The sequence below is a fragment of the Ips typographus genome, linkage group LG4, assembly GCF_016097725.1.
Source record: "Ips typographus isolate SLU linkage group LG4, UJ_Ityp_2.0, whole genome shotgun sequence".
In the NCBI taxonomy this organism is placed as follows: Eukaryota; Metazoa; Arthropoda; class Insecta; order Coleoptera; family Curculionidae; genus Ips; species Ips typographus.
The window spans coordinates 1,640,556-1,657,533 of NC_138425.1; the positions used below are offsets into that span (position 1 = coordinate 1,640,556).

At 35.5% G+C, this 16,978-nt stretch overlaps 5 protein-coding genes and 1 long non-coding RNA gene across 8 annotated transcripts; 3 read left to right on the forward strand and 3 right to left on the reverse strand.

Annotated features, from left to right (window-relative positions):
- Positions 1-12: 12 nt before the first annotated feature.
- LOC145728842 (uncharacterized) lies at positions 13-760 on the forward strand. Its single transcript, XR_014178177.1, has 2 exons — positions 13-274; positions 323-760. It is a non-coding gene; the product is annotated as an uncharacterized LOC145728842 (long non-coding RNA).
- On the reverse strand, positions 445-7,919 carry l(3)80Fg (dnaJ homolog subfamily C member 16 l(3)80Fg). Of its 2 annotated transcripts, XM_081979348.1 has the most exons (10): positions 7,621-7,917; positions 7,317-7,571; positions 6,975-7,258; positions 6,742-6,922; positions 5,772-5,958; positions 5,508-5,718; positions 5,263-5,456; positions 2,480-2,652; positions 2,186-2,422; positions 445-1,847 (listed from the first exon to the last, which is right to left on the reverse strand). In XM_081979348.1, the coding sequence occupies exons 1-10, from the start codon at positions 7,773-7,775 to the stop codon at positions 1,424-1,426; spliced, it is 2,301 nt and encodes a 766-aa protein (XP_081835474.1). In that variant the 5' UTR covers positions 7,776-7,917; the 3' UTR covers positions 445-1,423. The 2 variants fall into 2 exon arrangements, with proteins under 2 accessions (XP_081835474.1, XP_081835473.1); XM_081979347.1 differs by having other exon boundaries at positions 5,263-5,718; positions 7,621-7,919.
- A 137-nt stretch (positions 7,920-8,056) lies between these two features.
- Idh (isocitrate dehydrogenase [NADP] cytoplasmic) lies at positions 8,057-10,363 on the forward strand. 2 transcript variants are annotated; one of them, XM_081979364.1, is made up of 7 exons: positions 8,057-8,198; positions 8,258-8,456; positions 8,930-9,074; positions 9,129-9,353; positions 9,411-9,553; positions 9,605-9,751; positions 9,805-10,363. In XM_081979364.1, exons 2-7 carry the CDS (start codon positions 8,295-8,297, stop codon positions 10,207-10,209), a joined length of 1,227 nt encoding a protein of 408 aa, XP_081835490.1. In that variant the 5' UTR covers positions 8,057-8,198; positions 8,258-8,294; the 3' UTR covers positions 10,210-10,363. The 2 variants fall into 2 exon arrangements, with proteins under 2 accessions (XP_081835490.1, XP_081835489.1); XM_081979363.1 differs by having other exon boundaries at positions 8,059-8,198; positions 8,251-8,456.
- A 1,426-nt stretch (positions 10,364-11,789) lies between these two features.
- Positions 11,790-14,401, reverse strand: LOC145728818 (uncharacterized). The gene is made up of 9 exons (XM_081979353.1): positions 14,243-14,401; positions 13,817-14,171; positions 13,441-13,762; positions 13,221-13,390; positions 12,877-13,169; positions 12,596-12,818; positions 12,354-12,542; positions 12,114-12,294; positions 11,790-12,063 (listed from the first exon to the last, which is right to left on the reverse strand). The coding sequence occupies exons 2-9, from the start codon at positions 14,119-14,121 to the stop codon at positions 11,830-11,832; spliced, it is 1,917 nt and encodes a 638-aa protein (XP_081835479.1). The 5' UTR covers positions 14,122-14,171; positions 14,243-14,401; the 3' UTR covers positions 11,790-11,829.
- A 103-nt stretch (positions 14,402-14,504) lies between these two features.
- Positions 14,505-15,380, forward strand: LOC145728835 (uncharacterized). Its single transcript, XM_081979378.1, has 3 exons — positions 14,505-14,607; positions 14,667-15,010; positions 15,065-15,380. The coding sequence occupies exons 1-3, from the start codon at positions 14,568-14,570 to the stop codon at positions 15,269-15,271; spliced, it is 591 nt and encodes a 196-aa protein (XP_081835504.1). The 5' UTR covers positions 14,505-14,567; the 3' UTR covers positions 15,272-15,380.
- On the reverse strand, positions 15,312-16,950 carry Rala (Ras-like protein A). The gene is made up of 4 exons (XM_081979377.1): positions 16,746-16,950; positions 16,313-16,646; positions 16,086-16,260; positions 15,312-16,031 (listed from the first exon to the last, which is right to left on the reverse strand). Exons 2-4 carry the CDS (start codon positions 16,624-16,626, stop codon positions 15,915-15,917), a joined length of 606 nt encoding a protein of 201 aa, XP_081835503.1. The 5' UTR covers positions 16,627-16,646; positions 16,746-16,950; the 3' UTR covers positions 15,312-15,914.
- Positions 16,951-16,978: the final 28 nt, after the last annotated feature.

Genomic DNA, 16,978 nt, shown 5'->3' on the forward strand with positions numbered 1-16,978 from the left:
CAAGAACCGCATTCCGTGTAAATTCGGAGCGCGTAACCGTAAACGACAGATGACGATAGACAGCCATGATACGCCCTCTGTTAGACAACTTTGGAAATAGCTTCGTATTAGCCGTGTTGTGTCAATCAGTTTTTGTTTTTTTGTGTCAGTCCGTTTGTTTATGCTGATTTTGAATTTCACATCACAAATTTGGCCCTGACACCTTCAGGAAAACTGTATTTCAGAATAAGAACATGAAAGGATTGTATTGCAGAGCCAAGCCAATCAAAGCAAAGTAAGTGTTGAATTAATTTTTCTGCTTTTTTCTACGCAACGCTTTTAGCCTGGATCAAGTTCTGGACATTATTTTTTTACCTCCTAGGATATGAAATAGCCTTTCTACGCCGGCAGTACAGGTACACAATAGACTTATTTTAGACCGCTTGAAAAAAAAAACACTTTCCATCAACGGGACGAATTTATTTAAAACACAACAGATACGAAAACGTCCTCCTTAAATTAAAAATAAATAATTTAAACTAACATCGGTCAACTTCCAGTGTTGGTTCGCAGTGGAAAACTTTTGTTTATAACTTTGATGCTAAATCTACGTGTGCAGCATTTGTGGAAATGTCAAAAAAAGTGATTTATGCAAATGCTGCACATGTGGACTTAACGGAAAAGAAAGTTAGGTGCTTGTTTAGAAAGCTTAAATTCGAATAAACAGGTCTGTTCGCAGAATCTCCATCAGAGAACTGGCAACAAGTCAGAAAATGTCATAGTCACGTGAGCATTCAACCAATGAAACTTGACATTTACTGTTTCTGAGATGGAAACCAATCAGGCCTTTGCAGACCTAATAACAACAGTAAAGCTTGTGGTAGAGTAAAACATTTTAAGTGGTTGATATATTGACGATTAATGCTTTGAATATTACCAATAATAGCTTTGCTTCTTTAAGGGCCTACATTATTTTGAGCCCTCAAAAAACTGTGAGCAAAATTTGGGCCAAAACTTGTATACACAAGCTTCTATAATATAAAGAGAAAAGCGTTTTTCAATTTTAGCTTTACCTACACATAATTTTTAATAATAAGTCGCATATATTACATCAAAAGGTATTATAAATTCTAAAGCGCATTCCCTACCTAATTAATCATTGGTATTGTTAAGAACGTTTATGGTTTCTGATCCTACTTATAGTTTAGATTGTTGATTCAAAAAGATTGCACCGAAATCATCAACAAGGACTGGAAAACTACAGTCGAATAGATAGTTGCAACTTAATACTGTTTAATAGCATTTTCTGATTACAAAGCAAAATTATATTGTGGATATCCAAGGATTGAGCTGCACAACAATTTTAAAACAAATGCAGTACAATAATAAATTACTTTGGTATCTCGATCAAATAAAACAAAGGCGTGACCTAACCGAGTCTCGCCTACTTAATCGGAAACTCCGGCCAATAGTTGATATGATACCGTTGGGTGGTGCCCTCAAACAGCCTATCCAGCCAATTGGGCAGCCCGTCAAGCAAATTGCCCTGAAGCAACACCTCGTCCGATCCCGAGTCGGATTCCTCCGAATTGAAGCCAATGAAAGCGCCACTTTCGCAGTCCTTTTCGTTTGGTTTTGACGCGTCCGACTTCACCTGTCGATTGGACACTTTGGATCGACTCTCAGTGTGCTTGGCGTGAAACACGCAAAAGTACTTCCGGTGTCCGTTCAACGAGAGTACAGTACCAACGCAATTGCGCGGATTAATATTGAGCTCTCTTTCTTTGAAAAGGGACAGTTGCAGTAGTTCTTTGTACCACGTCAGTCCTCGTTCGATGTACATATAAGCAAAATGCAACGTTTTGTTTCTACAACAAGTTGGTTATGCAGTGAACATTTTAAGTAATGGTGGGTTTGTATTCATTTAAGATGTAACATCATCAAGAGGTTAACCCATAAGATATGGCGCTCTCGTTTATATTTTAATTAAGATTTAAGAAGTAAGGATTCTTACGTGAAAATCGTATTGCGCATGTGTTCAAAGCTATCAAATGTCAACTATGGTAATCACGTGTGTTTGAAACGTTCTCTAATTGGTTACATCTTACATGTGTTTCTTTACTTCTTAAATGAGTATAAACGCACTTAAAAATCATAAATGATAAATCTTAAATGAATATAAACTCACCATAAATCAATAACTTACTTGCGATAGGGCCAAACTGCACGATGATACGGTGGAATCAGCTGTTGTCTGGACTGCATATCCAAAATAAGCAGAATAGTGCGACATCCAGGTTTGAGTAACCTAACCAAACCGTTATACTTTTCGGATCTCATCTCGTATAGTTTCAATTCGGGATTGTAGCCCACCGTCGAGTTGTTATTATTGTTCGAAGCTCGTTTCGCCTTCATTTCGTTGATTTTCTCCTCTTCTTTTTCGCTGCAATTTGAATTTTTTGTTGCCGCTCAAATGGGCGGTAATAAAGGTGAAACTTACGCAAAATTAATCATTAGATAACCGATGAAAAACACCATTAGAAATGTCCCGGCTACGGTTAGGGCCGCTAGGGCTTCCTGTCTTCCCAAACTGTCGTGAATTGACTCGAAATACTGATAAACTCGGGTGATGATTTTTTTAACCAAACTCACGGCATGCTCGTCAAGTAAATCCTAAAATGTCCATTAATTTAACGAATGAAAAATTAATAATCGAAATGATTTAATAAAATTGAAATTATTAATATAATTTGAAAAAAAACTAATTGTCAGTTGTATAGGCGACACGGCAAACCGAAATCACAGGCACCCTTGACAATTGACTGTCCTTTCAAACTGTGTTTCTGTTAGTTCAAACTTTGACACTGTTTTTCTCTCTGACTGTACTCAATTTGGTAGTATTTTTTTAAGTTAGTGAATAGGAAATTTAATGAGGATTCCAAAAATGTGCTTAAAACTGTCATTTTCTCACTCCAAGTGAGTTTAACAGACGATTTTGTCGCTGACTGTGTTTTCAAACTTTGGCAGCACTTTTCTCCCTGACTGTACCGAATTTAGTGATATTTTTTTAGGCTATTGGATAGGAAATTTAATAAGGATTCCAAAAATGTGCTTAAAACTGTCATTTTCACACTACAAGTGGGTTTTACAGGCGATTTTGTCCTTGACTGTCCTTTCAAACTGTGTTTCTGTTAGTTCAAACTTTGACACTGTTTTTCTCTCTGACTGTACTCAATTTGGTAGTGTTTTTTTAGGTTAGTGGATAGGAAATTTAATAAGGATTCCAAAAATGTGCTTAAAACTGTCATTTTCCCACTCCAAGTGGGTTTTACAGGCGATTTTGTCCTTGGCTGTCCTTTCAAACTGTGTTTCTGGCAGTTCAAACTTTGATACTGTTTTTCTAACTGACTATACTCGATTTTTTAGTGTTTTTTTAGGTTAGTAGATAGGAAACTTAATGAGGATTCCAAAAATGTGCTTAAAACTGTAATTTTCTCACTCCAAGTGAGTTTAACAGACGATTTTGTCGCTGACTGTGTTTTCAAACTTTGACAGCACTTTTCTCCCTGACTGTACCGAATTTAATGATATTTTTTTAGGCTATTGGATAGGAAATTTAATAAGGATTCCAAAAATGTGCTTAAAACTGTCATTTTCACACTACAAGTGGGTTTTACAGGCGATTTTGTCCTTTACTGTCCTTTCAAACTGTGTTTCTAGCAGTTCAAATTTTGACACTGTTTTTCTAACTGACTATACTCGATTTTTTAGTGTTTTTTTAGACTATTGGATAGGAAATTTAATAAAGATTCCAAAAATGTGCTTAAAACTGTCATTTTCACACCACAAATGGGTTTTACAGGCGATTTTGTCCTTGACTGTCCTTTCAAACTGTGTTTCTGGCAGTTCAAACTTTGATACTGTTTTTCTAACTGACTATACTCGATTTTTTAGTGTTTTTTTAGGTTAGTAGATAGGAAACTTAATGAGGATTCCAAAAATGTGCTTAAAACTGTAATTTTCTCACTCCAAGTGAGTTTAACAGGCGATTTTGTCCTTTACTGTCTTTTCAAACTGTGTTTCTAGCAGTTCAAATTTTGACACTGTTTTTCTAACTGACTATACTCGATTTTTTAGTGTTTTTTTTAAACTATTGGATAGGAAATTTAATAAGGATTCCAAAAATGTGCTTAAAACTGTCATTTTCCCACTCCAAGTGGGTTTTACAGGCGATTTTGTCCTTGGCTGTCCTTTCAAACTGTGTTTCTGGCAGTTCAAACTTTGATACTGTTTTTATAACTGACTATACTCGATTTTTTTGTGTTTTTTTAGGTTAGTAGATAGGAAACTTAATGAGGATTCCAAAAATGTGCTTAAAACTGTAATTTTCTCACTCCAAGTGAGTTTAACAGACGATTTTGTCGCTGACTGTGTTTTCAAACTTTGACAGCACTTTTCTCACTGACTGTACCGAATTTAATGATATTTTTTTAGGCTATTGGATAGGAAATTTAATAAGGATTCCAAAAATGTGCTTAAAACTGTCATTTTCACACCACAAATGGGTTTTACAGGCGATTTTGTCCTTGACTGTCCTTTCAAACTGTGTTTCTGGCAGTTCAAACTTTGATACTGTTTTTCTAACTGACTATACTCGATTTTTTAGTGTTTTTTTAGGTTAGTAGATAGGAAACTTAATGAGGATTCCAAAAATGTGCTTAAAACTGTCATTTTCTCACCCCAAGTGAGTTTAACAGACGATTTTGTCGCTGACTGTCTTTTCAAACTGGGTTTCTGACAGTTCAAACTTTGGCAGCGCTTTTCTCTCTGACTGTACCGAATACCTATTGTTTTTATTCGATTGGCAATCTGAAGCCAAGCCTTCTTCAAGGCATTATTATCCTTGTGTTCAGGGTGCTTAGAATCCCACAAAATTGGGTAACTTTGGACAAAATCAATTAGCATAGTGTTAAAATCGTTTTCGTTCATCTCCACGGACATATTTGCTTTGCTGTTTCTGTTTTGTTTTCTGTCCCTGTCGTGAATGTCACGATTACGACGTTTACGCGCGGAAAATATCAAAATATGCAATCCGGTCCGGATAGACGGACAGAACGCTGATTGGCTGAACGATTTTCCGCTGTCCGCATTCCGGATTCATGTGAACCAAGCTTATGGGACGCATTAATGAACGATTTTGGATTCATTATCGTCCATTAAAAAAGGCTGTTAATACACGGTGCAGAAAAAAAGAATTGTTAAGACTTTAGTATACAAACTTACAGTAACGTACGCTTCGTAGGCGAAACTTTCCGTCGATTTCAATAGTCTGGTAATGGTAGCGGCCAATTTTTCGTGGCTGTTATTAAGTTGACCCTCAATTTCCCACTTGACAGGTGCCCACTCGTATTTGACGCGCGAAGTGTCCAGTCTCCAGAACACCACAACTCTCAACATGGGTTCCACGTAGTCTCCTCCTGAAGATGCCAAAATCAACCAAAACTTCCAACTAAGATTAGTGGCCGTACCTTTTCGAAGAGCGTTAATAAACAACGACTGTCTTTGGTGATAAATGTAAGTAAATCGCACCCTTTCAGTGCCGAAAGGAAATTTCTCCGCGTATTGTCTAAATGCCAATCTGTGAGGATCGTGGTCTGCAGAATCTTCGGTCACTAAAGCGACGCAAATTTTTATTTTTGGTTTGTTCCACGCGCACGGACAAAGCTCTTCCAGCACACTCTGTAATGCATTACAGTTACACCCAACTAATGTCACCTGTGACGTAACAGTACCTGCGATGATAGTCTAGGAAGGGCCAAGAATTGGTTCGAAGAAATGATATTGTGTAGCGTGGTGGTCGGTATGTCTTTCATAGAAATACTAGCCACAGGCGTGGACACGTTTTCATTAAATAGTAATACACTGTCCATGTCTCTGGGTGCCATAAACCTGTCATGGATATAGTCCGTTTCTGCCACTCTATGCATAATACAAACCCACGTAAAATAGAATTTATTTTTATTTATATACAGGGTGTTGAAACTTTGTGACTATTGAAATTCAGTATTATTATCAAAATTGTTTTTTACTTCTAGTCACTCAAGCTTCTATAGTCTGTTCAGTGACTTTTGACACAATCAACAGCATTTATTATTTTCTTATTATTAAGTTAGGTTAGGTTAGGTTACACTTGGAATTTGATGCAGAATCCAAAAATAAAATAAAAAATAGAAGTTTCCATTTGAAAAAATAAATATGACAGTCGTAACTTGTTTTTGGGTCACCCGGTATTCATGAATTTATTATCAAAAAAATCGCAATAAAAAATAAATACTGACGTGTCCCAGCGTTTTCCCAGAAATCAAATTTTTAATAAAATGTATGCACAACTTTAGGGACACACTTTATACCAACAACAACTCTGGCAAATTTAAACAGATATTGCAAGGTTTAAGACACTTGTAGAAGGCTCTGGCACTCTTTAAAAGGTTCTCACTAGAATTTATAGGTCTCTGGCACATTCAAAATGGTCCTAGAAGACTCTGACAATTTAAAACAACTCTGGGAAGATTTAAGACACATTTAGAAGCTTCTGTGTGTGAGGTAACAGTCAGAAGTAACTAAACAGAGTATATCAAGAAACCTAATGTGATCTCTTTTCTGTCTATCCTAATAATAAATAACCTGAACTGAAACAATCATAAATATATGTCCAATAATCACACTATTATTTTCAAACACCCTGTAAACCATCAGACTCACCCGAAAGCAACTCTGTGACGAAAACGGAATGCCGTAGTCAAATATCGTAGCCTAACCCCAGTTTTAGGAGACAATATCAACCCTCTCACTCTATTATCAGTCCAGCCATTAAGAAACTCATCTAAATTATCTTCCCCCACACTGGACACCAACTTATAAGGAAATTTACTTTTAATAAACTCTGTAAAAAACACTGTTACATTATATTTTTTTTACTCATAACATTAACTGACCTACGATCTTAGCTACATTTAAAATGTTTTTTCCTTTATAAGCAAATGTGCGCCCGTCAATGACAAACATTAAGAAAGGCACTGAACTCACACCGTAACGTGAACTCAACTCAGGTTCTTTAGCTGAATGTACAGTAACAAAATTAATACCCAAAGGTTCTATATTGTCTTTCAGTTTGCGGCAATGCGGTGCCGACATTATACAAGAAAAACACCAATCTGTATAGAAAAACATTAAATATGGGGTAGTCTCACTTCTGGGTAACACTATGTTGTAGTAATGACTGAAATGCAACCAGCAACTTGTTTTAAGTGTCCCCAAATCAAGAAAATGTCACTTACTTGGCAGTTATGGATAATTTATGGAAAAATGTTATATCGTCCTCTTGGAAGTTGAAATGAGACCCATGTTGACTGAATAAATCGTCAAATGAATTGAAATAAGCTGAACGTTCAGTGCGTCTATGCACGTCATCTTCGGTAATGCCTTTTCTGTCGTACAAAATGCGACGTTCAGGGTCCGACAGCAGCTCATAAGCCTTACTGATTTCCACAAACCTCTCCTCTGCTTGAGGCAGTTTTGATTTGTCTGGGTGCCTGCAAAGAATCATGTTTAAATTAAAACTTAAGAATGCTTGTGACTTACCATTCTCTGGCTAGCTGTTTATAAGCCTGCCTGACCTCTTGTTGGCTCGCCTTGGGATGTACCCCCAGAATTTGGTAAGGGTTACCTAAGTCCCCAAGGACCCCCGATAATAGGACGGTCGCAATGTACAGCGCGCTGATGGAGTTCCATTTCATTTTATTTGTTGTGATGTGTGTTAATCATCTACCTAAAATTAGGAAAACCACTGTTGCAGCTTAAAAATAGAGGACATTATTGATTTTCAATTCTAGGGGCCATGAAATGAGGTTATGTTTTTCTTCCTCCGCCCCCATTTATGATATTTGACAATCAGTTTTGATTGGTTAGAACTCTAAGGTCACGTGCTTTATAAGAAATAGTTATCTCCTTCTTTTACCTTCGTTCTAAAGGAAGACAGATAATAATGGCCAATCTTAAAAACGTCAAATTTGACGTTGAGAAGGGGGCAAAGTTTAGTAATTAAAAACTGCCTACAAAGTAAACAATTTAAATTGTTAATTTGATGAGTGTAGAGTATCAGGGGGCGATAAAGTGATAAGTACTCGAAAATATCGAGTGGTGGTTTGTAAAGAAAACAGGTTAGTTGCGGCTTTGAAATCAAGTTAAATCTATTTAACCAGTTTGTTTCAGTTTTTAGTTCAGTCTATTTTGTGGGTCAGTAGAGTACCACTAAAATGGTTAAAATTCAGGCCGGCACCGTTGTAGACATCCTAGGGGATGAAATGACCCGAATTATTTGGGACGCAATCAAAGAGAAACTAATTCTACCCTATTTGGACATAGACCTCAAGGTTTTCGATTTGGGCATTGAAAATAGGGACAAAACCAATGATCAAGTAAGTTGCACCAAATATGTGACCCGCGGACCTTGTAAATTACTGCATTGTTGATAAAAACACCGTCAACATGAGTAAAAAGGTTTTTTTCCATCATTTATGTAACCTTTGATAAAGCTGTTGACCCACTTCATTAAAAAATACCAGTCAACTATTTATTTTATAAAAGCCCTGCAGTTTGTCTTAATAAATCATTATCTGATATTTGTGGTTGTAAATGTTCAGACCAGTAATAAACATATTATTTGTGTTTTAAGTCAAAAATGGTTGCAGGATTCAAAAATCTATTTTTCCTATCATTAGTTCCTTTAATGTTGTTTGACCTGTTTAAATGCATTTGAAGAATGCTGTTAGTTTTATCTTTAAGAACAAAATTAAGTTCTAAATGGGGCAAAAAGGTTACTCTTACTGCTACACTACTTTCTGTCCCTTAATGCTGTTTAGTTTGCCAAACTGTGTAATTAATTCTTTAGGTTACAATAGATTGTGCACAGGCTGTCTTAAAGTACAATGTTGGTATTAAATGTGCGACTATTACTCCAGACGAAAAGCGTGTGGAGGAATTCAAGTTGAAACAAATGTGGAAATCCCCTAATGGAACAATTAGAAATATATTGGGTAGGGTAATAATAATGTAAACTTATTTGATCTACTTGTGGGGGTTGCATATAGGAGGAACAGTATTTAGAGAAGCCATTACATGCAAAAATATCCCCCGTTTGGTGTCTGGTTGGGAAAAACCTATTGTAATTGGGAGACATGCGCATGGTGACCAATACAAAGCTACCGATTTTGTGGTACCAGGGGCGGGCAAATTGGAATTGACCTGGGTGGGAAGCAATGGAGAAAAAATCTCCCATGTGGTTTATGATTATAAAGGAGCAGGAGTGGCCCTTGGTAATAATTAGTTAATCCATAATCCCCTTCAGGTTCTGATTAAAAAAATTCTGGCAGCTATGTTCAATACTGATGAGTCTATAACGGCGTTTGCTTACTCTTCCTTTAATTTTGCTTTGGATAGAGCTTTACCGTTGTACTTAAGTACGAAAAACACTATTCTAAAAAAATATGATGGACGTTTTAAGGATATTTTTCAGGTAAGACAGATTTTTTTCAAATGACTAGTAGTTTTCTATTTACATGCGTAGGACATCTACGATCGTGAGTACAAACCCAAATATGAAGCTAAAGGAATCTGGTATGAACACAGACTGATCGATGACATGGTGGCGTACGCCATGAAATCCGAAGGTGGTTTCGTTTGGGCGTGTAAAAACTACGACGGTGACGTCCAGGTATATGAAACTGGATTTTAAACAGTCGCCCATTTAAACTGAAATTATTTAAGAGTGATTCAGTGGCTCAAGGTTACGGTTCACTGGGATTGATGACCTCGGTTCTGATTTGTCCTGATGGCAAGACAGTGGAAGCGGAGGCCGCCCACGGAACAGTCACGCGCCACTACAGAATGTACCAACAAGGCAAAGAAACGTCCACCAATCCGATCGCTTCGATTTTTGCATGGACGCGAGGTTTGTTACACCGAGCCAAGCTGGACAACAATAAGGAACTGGAAAAGTTTGCCAACACTTTGGAAAAAGTGTGCGTGGACACTATCGAAGCCGGTTCAATGACCAAAGATTTGGCAATTTGCATTAAAGGTATGAGCAAAGTGCAACGATCCGACTATTTGGAAACGTTTGAATTCATCAATAAACTGGCTGAAAATCTTAACAAAGCCCTATCGGACTGACTATGTCAGTGTAAATTGTGACCTTTTTATGCTTTATATGTTTGTGGTTCTGGTTTTATTGAATTATTTAAGATTGTATTTTAATTAGCTTCTAAAGTAAGCAGAGATATATTTTGACATTATAGTGCTTAATATATTTTGTTTTTTAATCACAGTAGAGTGTTTTTGTATACACCACTTTTGGATTCCCAGATGTGAAATTCATAACAAAATGCACTTACCGAAATTAATATACAGGGTGGTCCAGTTTTAAGTGTCAATAATTCACCATTTGATAGCTAATCAAAAAATAAGTTGACTTGCATTATGTCATTTTTCTGAAAAACGTTTCCTAAGGAAGATACAGTCCTCCAAATTTCAATTTAAAAAATCGTTTTATATTTTAAAACTGAACATCCAAGACTTGTGAAAGTCCAAATTTGTACTGAATAGTGTAAAAACTTTTTTACTACTAGGAATGGTCTTATGATTCGCTTTCTCAGACTGCCATCCTGGTTGAGTGTCTGAAACTGGCATTCAAGAAGTAAAAAAAGTCCGGAAATCAAGACAAAAATTGTATTGTGCATAACACTCATTTTTTACTACTAAAAATAATATAAAAGTTGACTTTTAATGCTAGAACTGACTTTACTAGGACTAAAGAGAGTCCCAAAGTATATTTTCAAACTTTAATTGGTGTACAACTCAATTTTCTGGACTGGACAACAAGTCTAGAAGTAAATTAAATTTTCCGACTATTTTATTTCTAAAAATTAGTTCTCAAGACTATTATTGTAGCATTTGGTACCAACATTTTTTACTTTTATTACTGAAGAAACTTGACTTTTGGAAATAGTCTTAAACTCGATTTTTCAGTCTTAAAAAGCACTAAAAACAGTCTGAATTTCTTAGAGATGCTACAATTTATTGCACCTATGAGTGTAAAAGTCAATTTAATAGTGAAGAAGCTTGAAATAACATTTTCAAGACTATGGTCAGTGGACACACTGGCTTTTAGGCCTGATAAGTCAAAAACTTTGTAAAGATAGTCTTGAAACTCGATTTGAGGCACTGAAAACAGCCTTAAAACACTAAAAACAGTCTAGTTTATTAAGAAATACCCGAATTTTTAGCACTGAGGTGTCTAAAAGTCGATTTAATAGTGACAAAGCTTGGAATGCTATTTTAAGTTTATGAAGAATGTAAAAATTGTTTTTTAAGTTTGCTATGTCAATAACTTGGTGAAGATAGTCTTGAAACTCGATTTTCCAAGCTGAAAGCAGTTTTGAAGCACTAAAAATAGTCCAGAATTCAAGAAAAATTAAAAGCAAAGTAAAAAGCACGAAAAGTTCGTTTTCAAGAAAATTTTCATGAATCTAATGTTAATGTCCTGCATCTAAGACTATTTTCAAGACTAAAATATTGAAATTTGTCTTCAAATTATGAAAACTTACTTCAAATGCAAATTTTAAGTTTCTGATGTCACTTTTCATTAGTTCAGTAACATTTTGGGGTTCAAGTCTGAAAAAAAATGATTTTTTAAACAGAAATTTGAAGGACTGTATTTTCCTTAGGAAGCACTTTTCAGAAAAATGACATAATGAATGTCAACTAATTTTTTAATTGGCTATGGATTGGTGATTAACAGTCATAACAAAGTGATCTATACTTTGGAAACAAAATGTCGGACATTTTCATTTCTGGATGACGTGACAACTTGGTGATGACTCGACAGCAAAGCACTTGATAGGGCTTGGCGTAGTTTTTGTCAGACTGTCTCAGACAGAGCAGATGCAGCATTAGAGGTAAACGGAAATTGATGTGGTTGCGCACTAGCCAAACTACTTTATCCATCAATTTGCAGCTTTTCCTTAACTGAATCAAAACAAGCTAGTGCATAATAGGGGATTTAGTGTAAATCTTACCAGAAACGCGTCCTTTTCGCTCACTTTTAAGAAATTAACCGTACAGTCTTGAAACTGTGAAATTTCTGCCATAAAAGCTTTCCTGCAAAGGGGACTGGTCCAACCCAACAGATCCAGTAGAAAATCCAGACAATTCAACTCGACAGTGATTTTTTTATTAAATCCATCCTCCACTTCAATACTAAAAACACATATTTATTTAAACTCTGATTAAGAGCTATTTAAACTAAAAATAATTACATCATGTGAACTTTAACGTCTGGATCTTTTCCGTCCTCTTGTGTAGCAACACAGAAGGACAAATCAAAGATGGCGTGAAAATATACTTGTCCACCAACCACACTTCCTAAAGGCACATTTTCAAAATTGCCCAACATGGATAAAGGATACTGTTCCAACCAACCCAGACCCAACTTGGGATAAATGTGGCTATTATCACCACAAATTTCAGTCAATGAGTGAATGAACACTTAGTTACTTACAACATGGAACTAGTAATCTTGATTGGAGGACAGAACTTGACAACATTAAAACTGGTAAATATGGTACTTTTAACGTATCGTTGTTTGAGAACCTGCACATGATTGACTCGTACCACAACATTAGGGATCAATCCCAATTCGACCCCGTGATTCTCCCGATTAGCTAAATATAAATCGACGAATTGTTTATCTTGCTTAAAAACTAGTGTTTGTTCCGTATAGCCTAAAGTTTGGGGAAACCATAAAATTAAAACAATTTTTACTGAAAATGATATACTGACCCAAGTCTCCAAAGTAGGGCATAAGTTGGTGTCTGGCCGGAAAATACGGCGCAAAAGCCTTGGGCTTTAATGTTTTTTTGTAAAGCGTCAATTCGAAGGAAATTGTACCATAGTCAGGGGTGTTGGAAATCACTTCTTTTAATTGTTGACAGCCCGCCAATGCGGCAACATTTTGAGGCATATGCGGGTTCAGAGTAGTTTCACAAAATACCGAATTAGTATCGATTACCAAAACTACTTTAGCGGTGCGTAGTCTTTGAAGTTCAGGGTAAGAACACATATCTGCGTTTGACCTAAAAGTGTCTAGTTTAAAGACAACTTTTGCCTTAAATTCGAATTATTACCATGGTCTTTGAGAATGAATCTGGTACACTGTAGCAATTTTTAAAAATCTAGTAACTATCAACAACTCTTCAGGTATAACAACAAATGCCAGAAACATATTTTTGGATGAGGGCGCGCAAACCCAAGCCTCAATATAACATTCAGATTTGCCCTTATGACCAAATAAAACCTAAAATTTCACAATGTAGCAGCATGTTATTAAACTGGAAAATAACTTACACCTGATATTTTGTTAATAGAAATTAAGTAAACATATTGAAATCCTGGGTTACAAGTAGAGTTTTTGTCATAGAAAATTTGTTTCTTTGATGCTATATTAGTAAACACCACCTGAACATCTTCTGCATCCACCAAAATATATTCTAAAGGTTGATATCTCTCATCTGTGGTAGTTTCACTGATCAAAACATGCTTCCTTATAAACACAAATGTGTTGTTGAAATTTGATAAATTTGTGGTTGTTTCTGTGAACTTTACATGAACATAAGTGGTAGGGTCAAATAACAAAAATTGGGCATGATAATGGGATACCACCAAAAATCTGTTAACAGTAGGGAACATCAGATTGTAAACTTGCAAGCAAAAACACACTTACCCACACAAAACATCCCATACTTTTTTTAAATCTCCCTTCACTTTGCTGTTAAAAATATTAACTAAAAAATCATGGTCCTCAAAACATGCATGTTCTTTGTACAGCATACAAAGCTCTTTGGCACAACAAATATCACTGGCAGTTTTAACTAATACATGCACATCCTTTCTATCCTCCTTAGGATAGTTGGCTGTAATTTCCTGAGTCACGGAACGCAAACATTTTAGAAACTCCTGCTTTTGTTCAGCGTTTAATTGGAACGATTTTGCTTTGTACAACAGTTTTTCTGGAGAGAGTTCCGTCATTATGTTTATAAGTGAATTAGCATGATGGGTAAAATGTTTCAGCTTTTCATCTAAAATCCCCAATAATTAATAACGTGGTAGATTAAGTTTATAATTATACTATTATTAGTAAGGTACTTACTTTTCTACATTATTATACAGTCAAGTAAATTTAAATTTTTACTTTCAGTAGTTGGAAAAGCCGGTTTTTTTTAAGTTTTGAGGTTATGTGGTTGTTATGCCAATTATTGCTCCTCTTTTGTTGGTTTCAAAATGTCAAATTCGTCAAATGTAGACTTGTTAGTTATATGTCTATTTCATATTATGTTAACGTGAATTGAAGCTAGAGTGAGATAACGAATACATGCTTACGTAATCTTGTAGCTGTAACAATTTTTCTTTTTTTTTAGGACTAACCTAACCTCAAATTTGCAAATGAAGAGTTTTAAAAAAGAAATCATTATAAAATGATTTTAAATAGAATATTTAGTGTAACTACCTTAAAAAGTACATTTGAAAATTTAGGGTAACACCAAACGGTTAAACTAATTATTTTACATTTTCAGTATCAGCACCAGTGATCAAAAGACTACTGACCTCCCAATCCCAGTTGTTACCAACAATCCAATGCGTTCCCACACTAAACCACTGGATTTACCAGCAAAACGACAAAATAATAAACCCCACCCCATTCACATCCAACACTAGAGTAGAACTCCCCAATGGCCTGGTGTGGATACCACCACTTACAGACCCACCCAGTTGTGGCACAAATGAAATTATTGCCCCAACTACAGAACATGCGGAATCGCCAAAAGAAGCCGTACGAATGATCGTGATCCGTAGAAAGAAAATGAAGAAGCACAAACTGAAGAAACTGAGAAAAAGAATGAAGTTTGTATATGCCAAGGTGGGTTTTAGATCACTTATTAGCTACTATAGCTTCAATTTGTGAGAGTTTTAGAGGAGACAAAAGAGGGAAATGAAGAAAGAAAAGGCGTTTAGAGCCATACTAATCCAGCAATGTAAAGAAGCAGATGCTTTCTCAGCTGATGAGTATGTGGCTGGCAAGTTGCAGAAACTGCATGAAGTTGTTATTCCCAGGTATTGGAAGGGTAAAAAAATGCCTCAATTTTGGATAAGGGAACAAATGGGTTTACCTCCTAAATGAGTGTTTTCATGTTGAGTTAAAATAAATGATTGAAAAGCAATTATCACATGAAAAAAATTGTAATATCCGAGACATAGCAAAAACTGATTAAATTAAATCTAAATCTACACATTATTATTAACATTCTTTCCTTACACACTGTATACATTTGAGAAAGGTCAGCTGTAAAATCCCTTATTTATCCCTACATGCTAAATGTCATTAAACAGCAGTGTACTTACAATTAGCATGTAGAGTACACTTTAGACAGCTATGCAATAAATATTATTATTAAACTAAGCTTACATTAAATAAAATAAATGCAACTTCATGTCCAATGTAAGTAAATCTTGTTCAAACTCAGTAAAAAAATGCTTTGCATAAACTCTACCTTAATCTGGGTAATAAAATTAATCAGAATGTGATTTTTCCAGGTTATAAATAAGAAAGTAAAATTAGATGTGACAAGCATTAATCCCACATATCTCAAATTCTGAAACACAGTATAGTAATCTCTTAAGCCTGTTTTGCATCCTCAAATTGAAATTAAATTTGTACATTGAAACTTATTATTAATTCATTTGCCTTTATAATAATCTTACTTATATGTAATGTAGACATTTCCCAGTATAAAATTATTTTAAGCAAATCTTCAACCAACAGCTTACAGAATCACACATTTCAGTTTCCTTTTCTTGTTCTTGTCCTTGCCTCTACCATTATTAGTTTTGATTTCCTCCTTTTTCCTTGTCCTGATCTCTCTCATCAGGTCATAAAATACCTAATACATTTATTGGTTTAACACTGGATGAGAGGTATTACAAGTGGAATTTACCTTATCAACATGTTCTCTAGTTTTGGCAGAGGTTTCCACATAAGGCACCCCCCATTTATCTGCTCTATCCTGAGCTTCTTGAAATGAAACCTTCCTCTTTTCCACCAGATCACACTTGTTGCCCACCAGCAAGAATGGTATATTATCATCATTTTTCACCCGTAATATTTGCTCCCTGTACAATAATTACTTTATGAACTGCAAAAGGTTAGGTTTGATGCATTTACCTGAACTCCTGAGTGGCCTGAAAACTTTCATCTTCTGTAATGGAGAAAATACAGAGAAAACCTTCTCCACTTCGGAAATAATTATCTCTAATGGCAGCATAGTCCTCCTGACCAGCAGTATCAAGAATGTCAATTTGAACCTCCTCTCCATCAAGAAGGATTTTTTTCCTGTAGGAGTCAGCCTTGGTCGGTTCGTAATCTTCGACAAACTCGTCGTACATGAATTGCAATGTGAGTGCTGATTTACCAACACCCCCACTGCCCACCATAATCACCTTATGGAGGGCAGGTTGTAAGGCTGGTTTTTTAGACATTTTTCGTTGTTTTTAGTGTACTGGAAATTCAAAAACCATTTCAGTCAATGATTGTTGATTCAGGAAGTTAAAAATAATCAGGAATTTTTAGTTAAAATAAGCAAACTAAATTGACTTACATATGATCTTATCTTGCAGGAATAGTTTAGCTTTGAGTCACTTGTTTATCTATTAACTAATATCACTTGTGTTGATTAATACGTGTATGATTCACCAAGTGTTCGCAAGAAACAGCAATATTACTTATTAGTAATATTTTTTTGTCTCTAAAGGTAAAATATATAAATATATGACACAAAAACAATAGAGAGTAGACAACGCCTGACATTGAAAAATAATTTTGACGTTTTGC

Coding starts and splice junctions, on each gene's coding strand:
- Idh (XM_081979364.1), top strand. CDS start 8,295: ATGGTTAAAATTCAGGCCGGCACCGTTGTAGACATCCTAGGGGATGAA. Junction 8,457..8,929: donor GGGACAAAACCAATGATCAA/GTAAGTTGCACC, acceptor TTAATTCTTTAG/GTTACAATAGATTGTGCACA. Junction 9,075..9,128: donor AACAATTAGAAATATATTGG/GTAGGGTAATAA, acceptor GGTTGCATATAG/GAGGAACAGTATTTAGAGAA.
- LOC145728818 (XM_081979353.1), bottom strand. CDS start 14,121: ATGACGGAACTCTCTCCAGAAAAACTGTTGTACAAAGCAAAATCGTTC. Junction 13,763..13,816: donor GTATGGGATGTTTTGTGTGG/GTAAGTGTGTTT, acceptor TACTGTTAACAG/ATTTTTGGTGGTATCCCATT. Junction 12,295..12,353: donor GACGTTAAAGTTCACATGAT/GTAATTATTTTT, acceptor ATGTGTTTTTAG/TATTGAAGTGGAGGATGGAT.
- LOC145728835 (XM_081979378.1), top strand. CDS start 14,568: ATGATTTTAAATAGAATATTTAGTGTAACTACCTTAAAAA. Junction 14,608..14,666: donor TAGTGTAACTACCTTAAAAA/GTACATTTGAAA, acceptor TTACATTTTCAG/TATCAGCACCAGTGATCAAA. Junction 15,011..15,064: donor TGAAGTTTGTATATGCCAAG/GTGGGTTTTAGA, acceptor TGAGAGTTTTAG/AGGAGACAAAAGAGGGAAAT.
- Rala (XM_081979377.1), bottom strand. CDS start 16,626: ATGTCTAAAAAACCAGCCTTACAACCTGCCCTCCATAAGGTGATTATG. Junction 16,261..16,312: donor CAGGCCACTCAGGAGTTCAG/GTAAATGCATCA, acceptor ATTATTGTACAG/GGAGCAAATATTACGGGTGA. Junction 16,032..16,085: donor CTAGAGAACATGTTGATAAG/GTAAATTCCACT, acceptor TAAATGTATTAG/GTATTTTATGACCTGATGAG.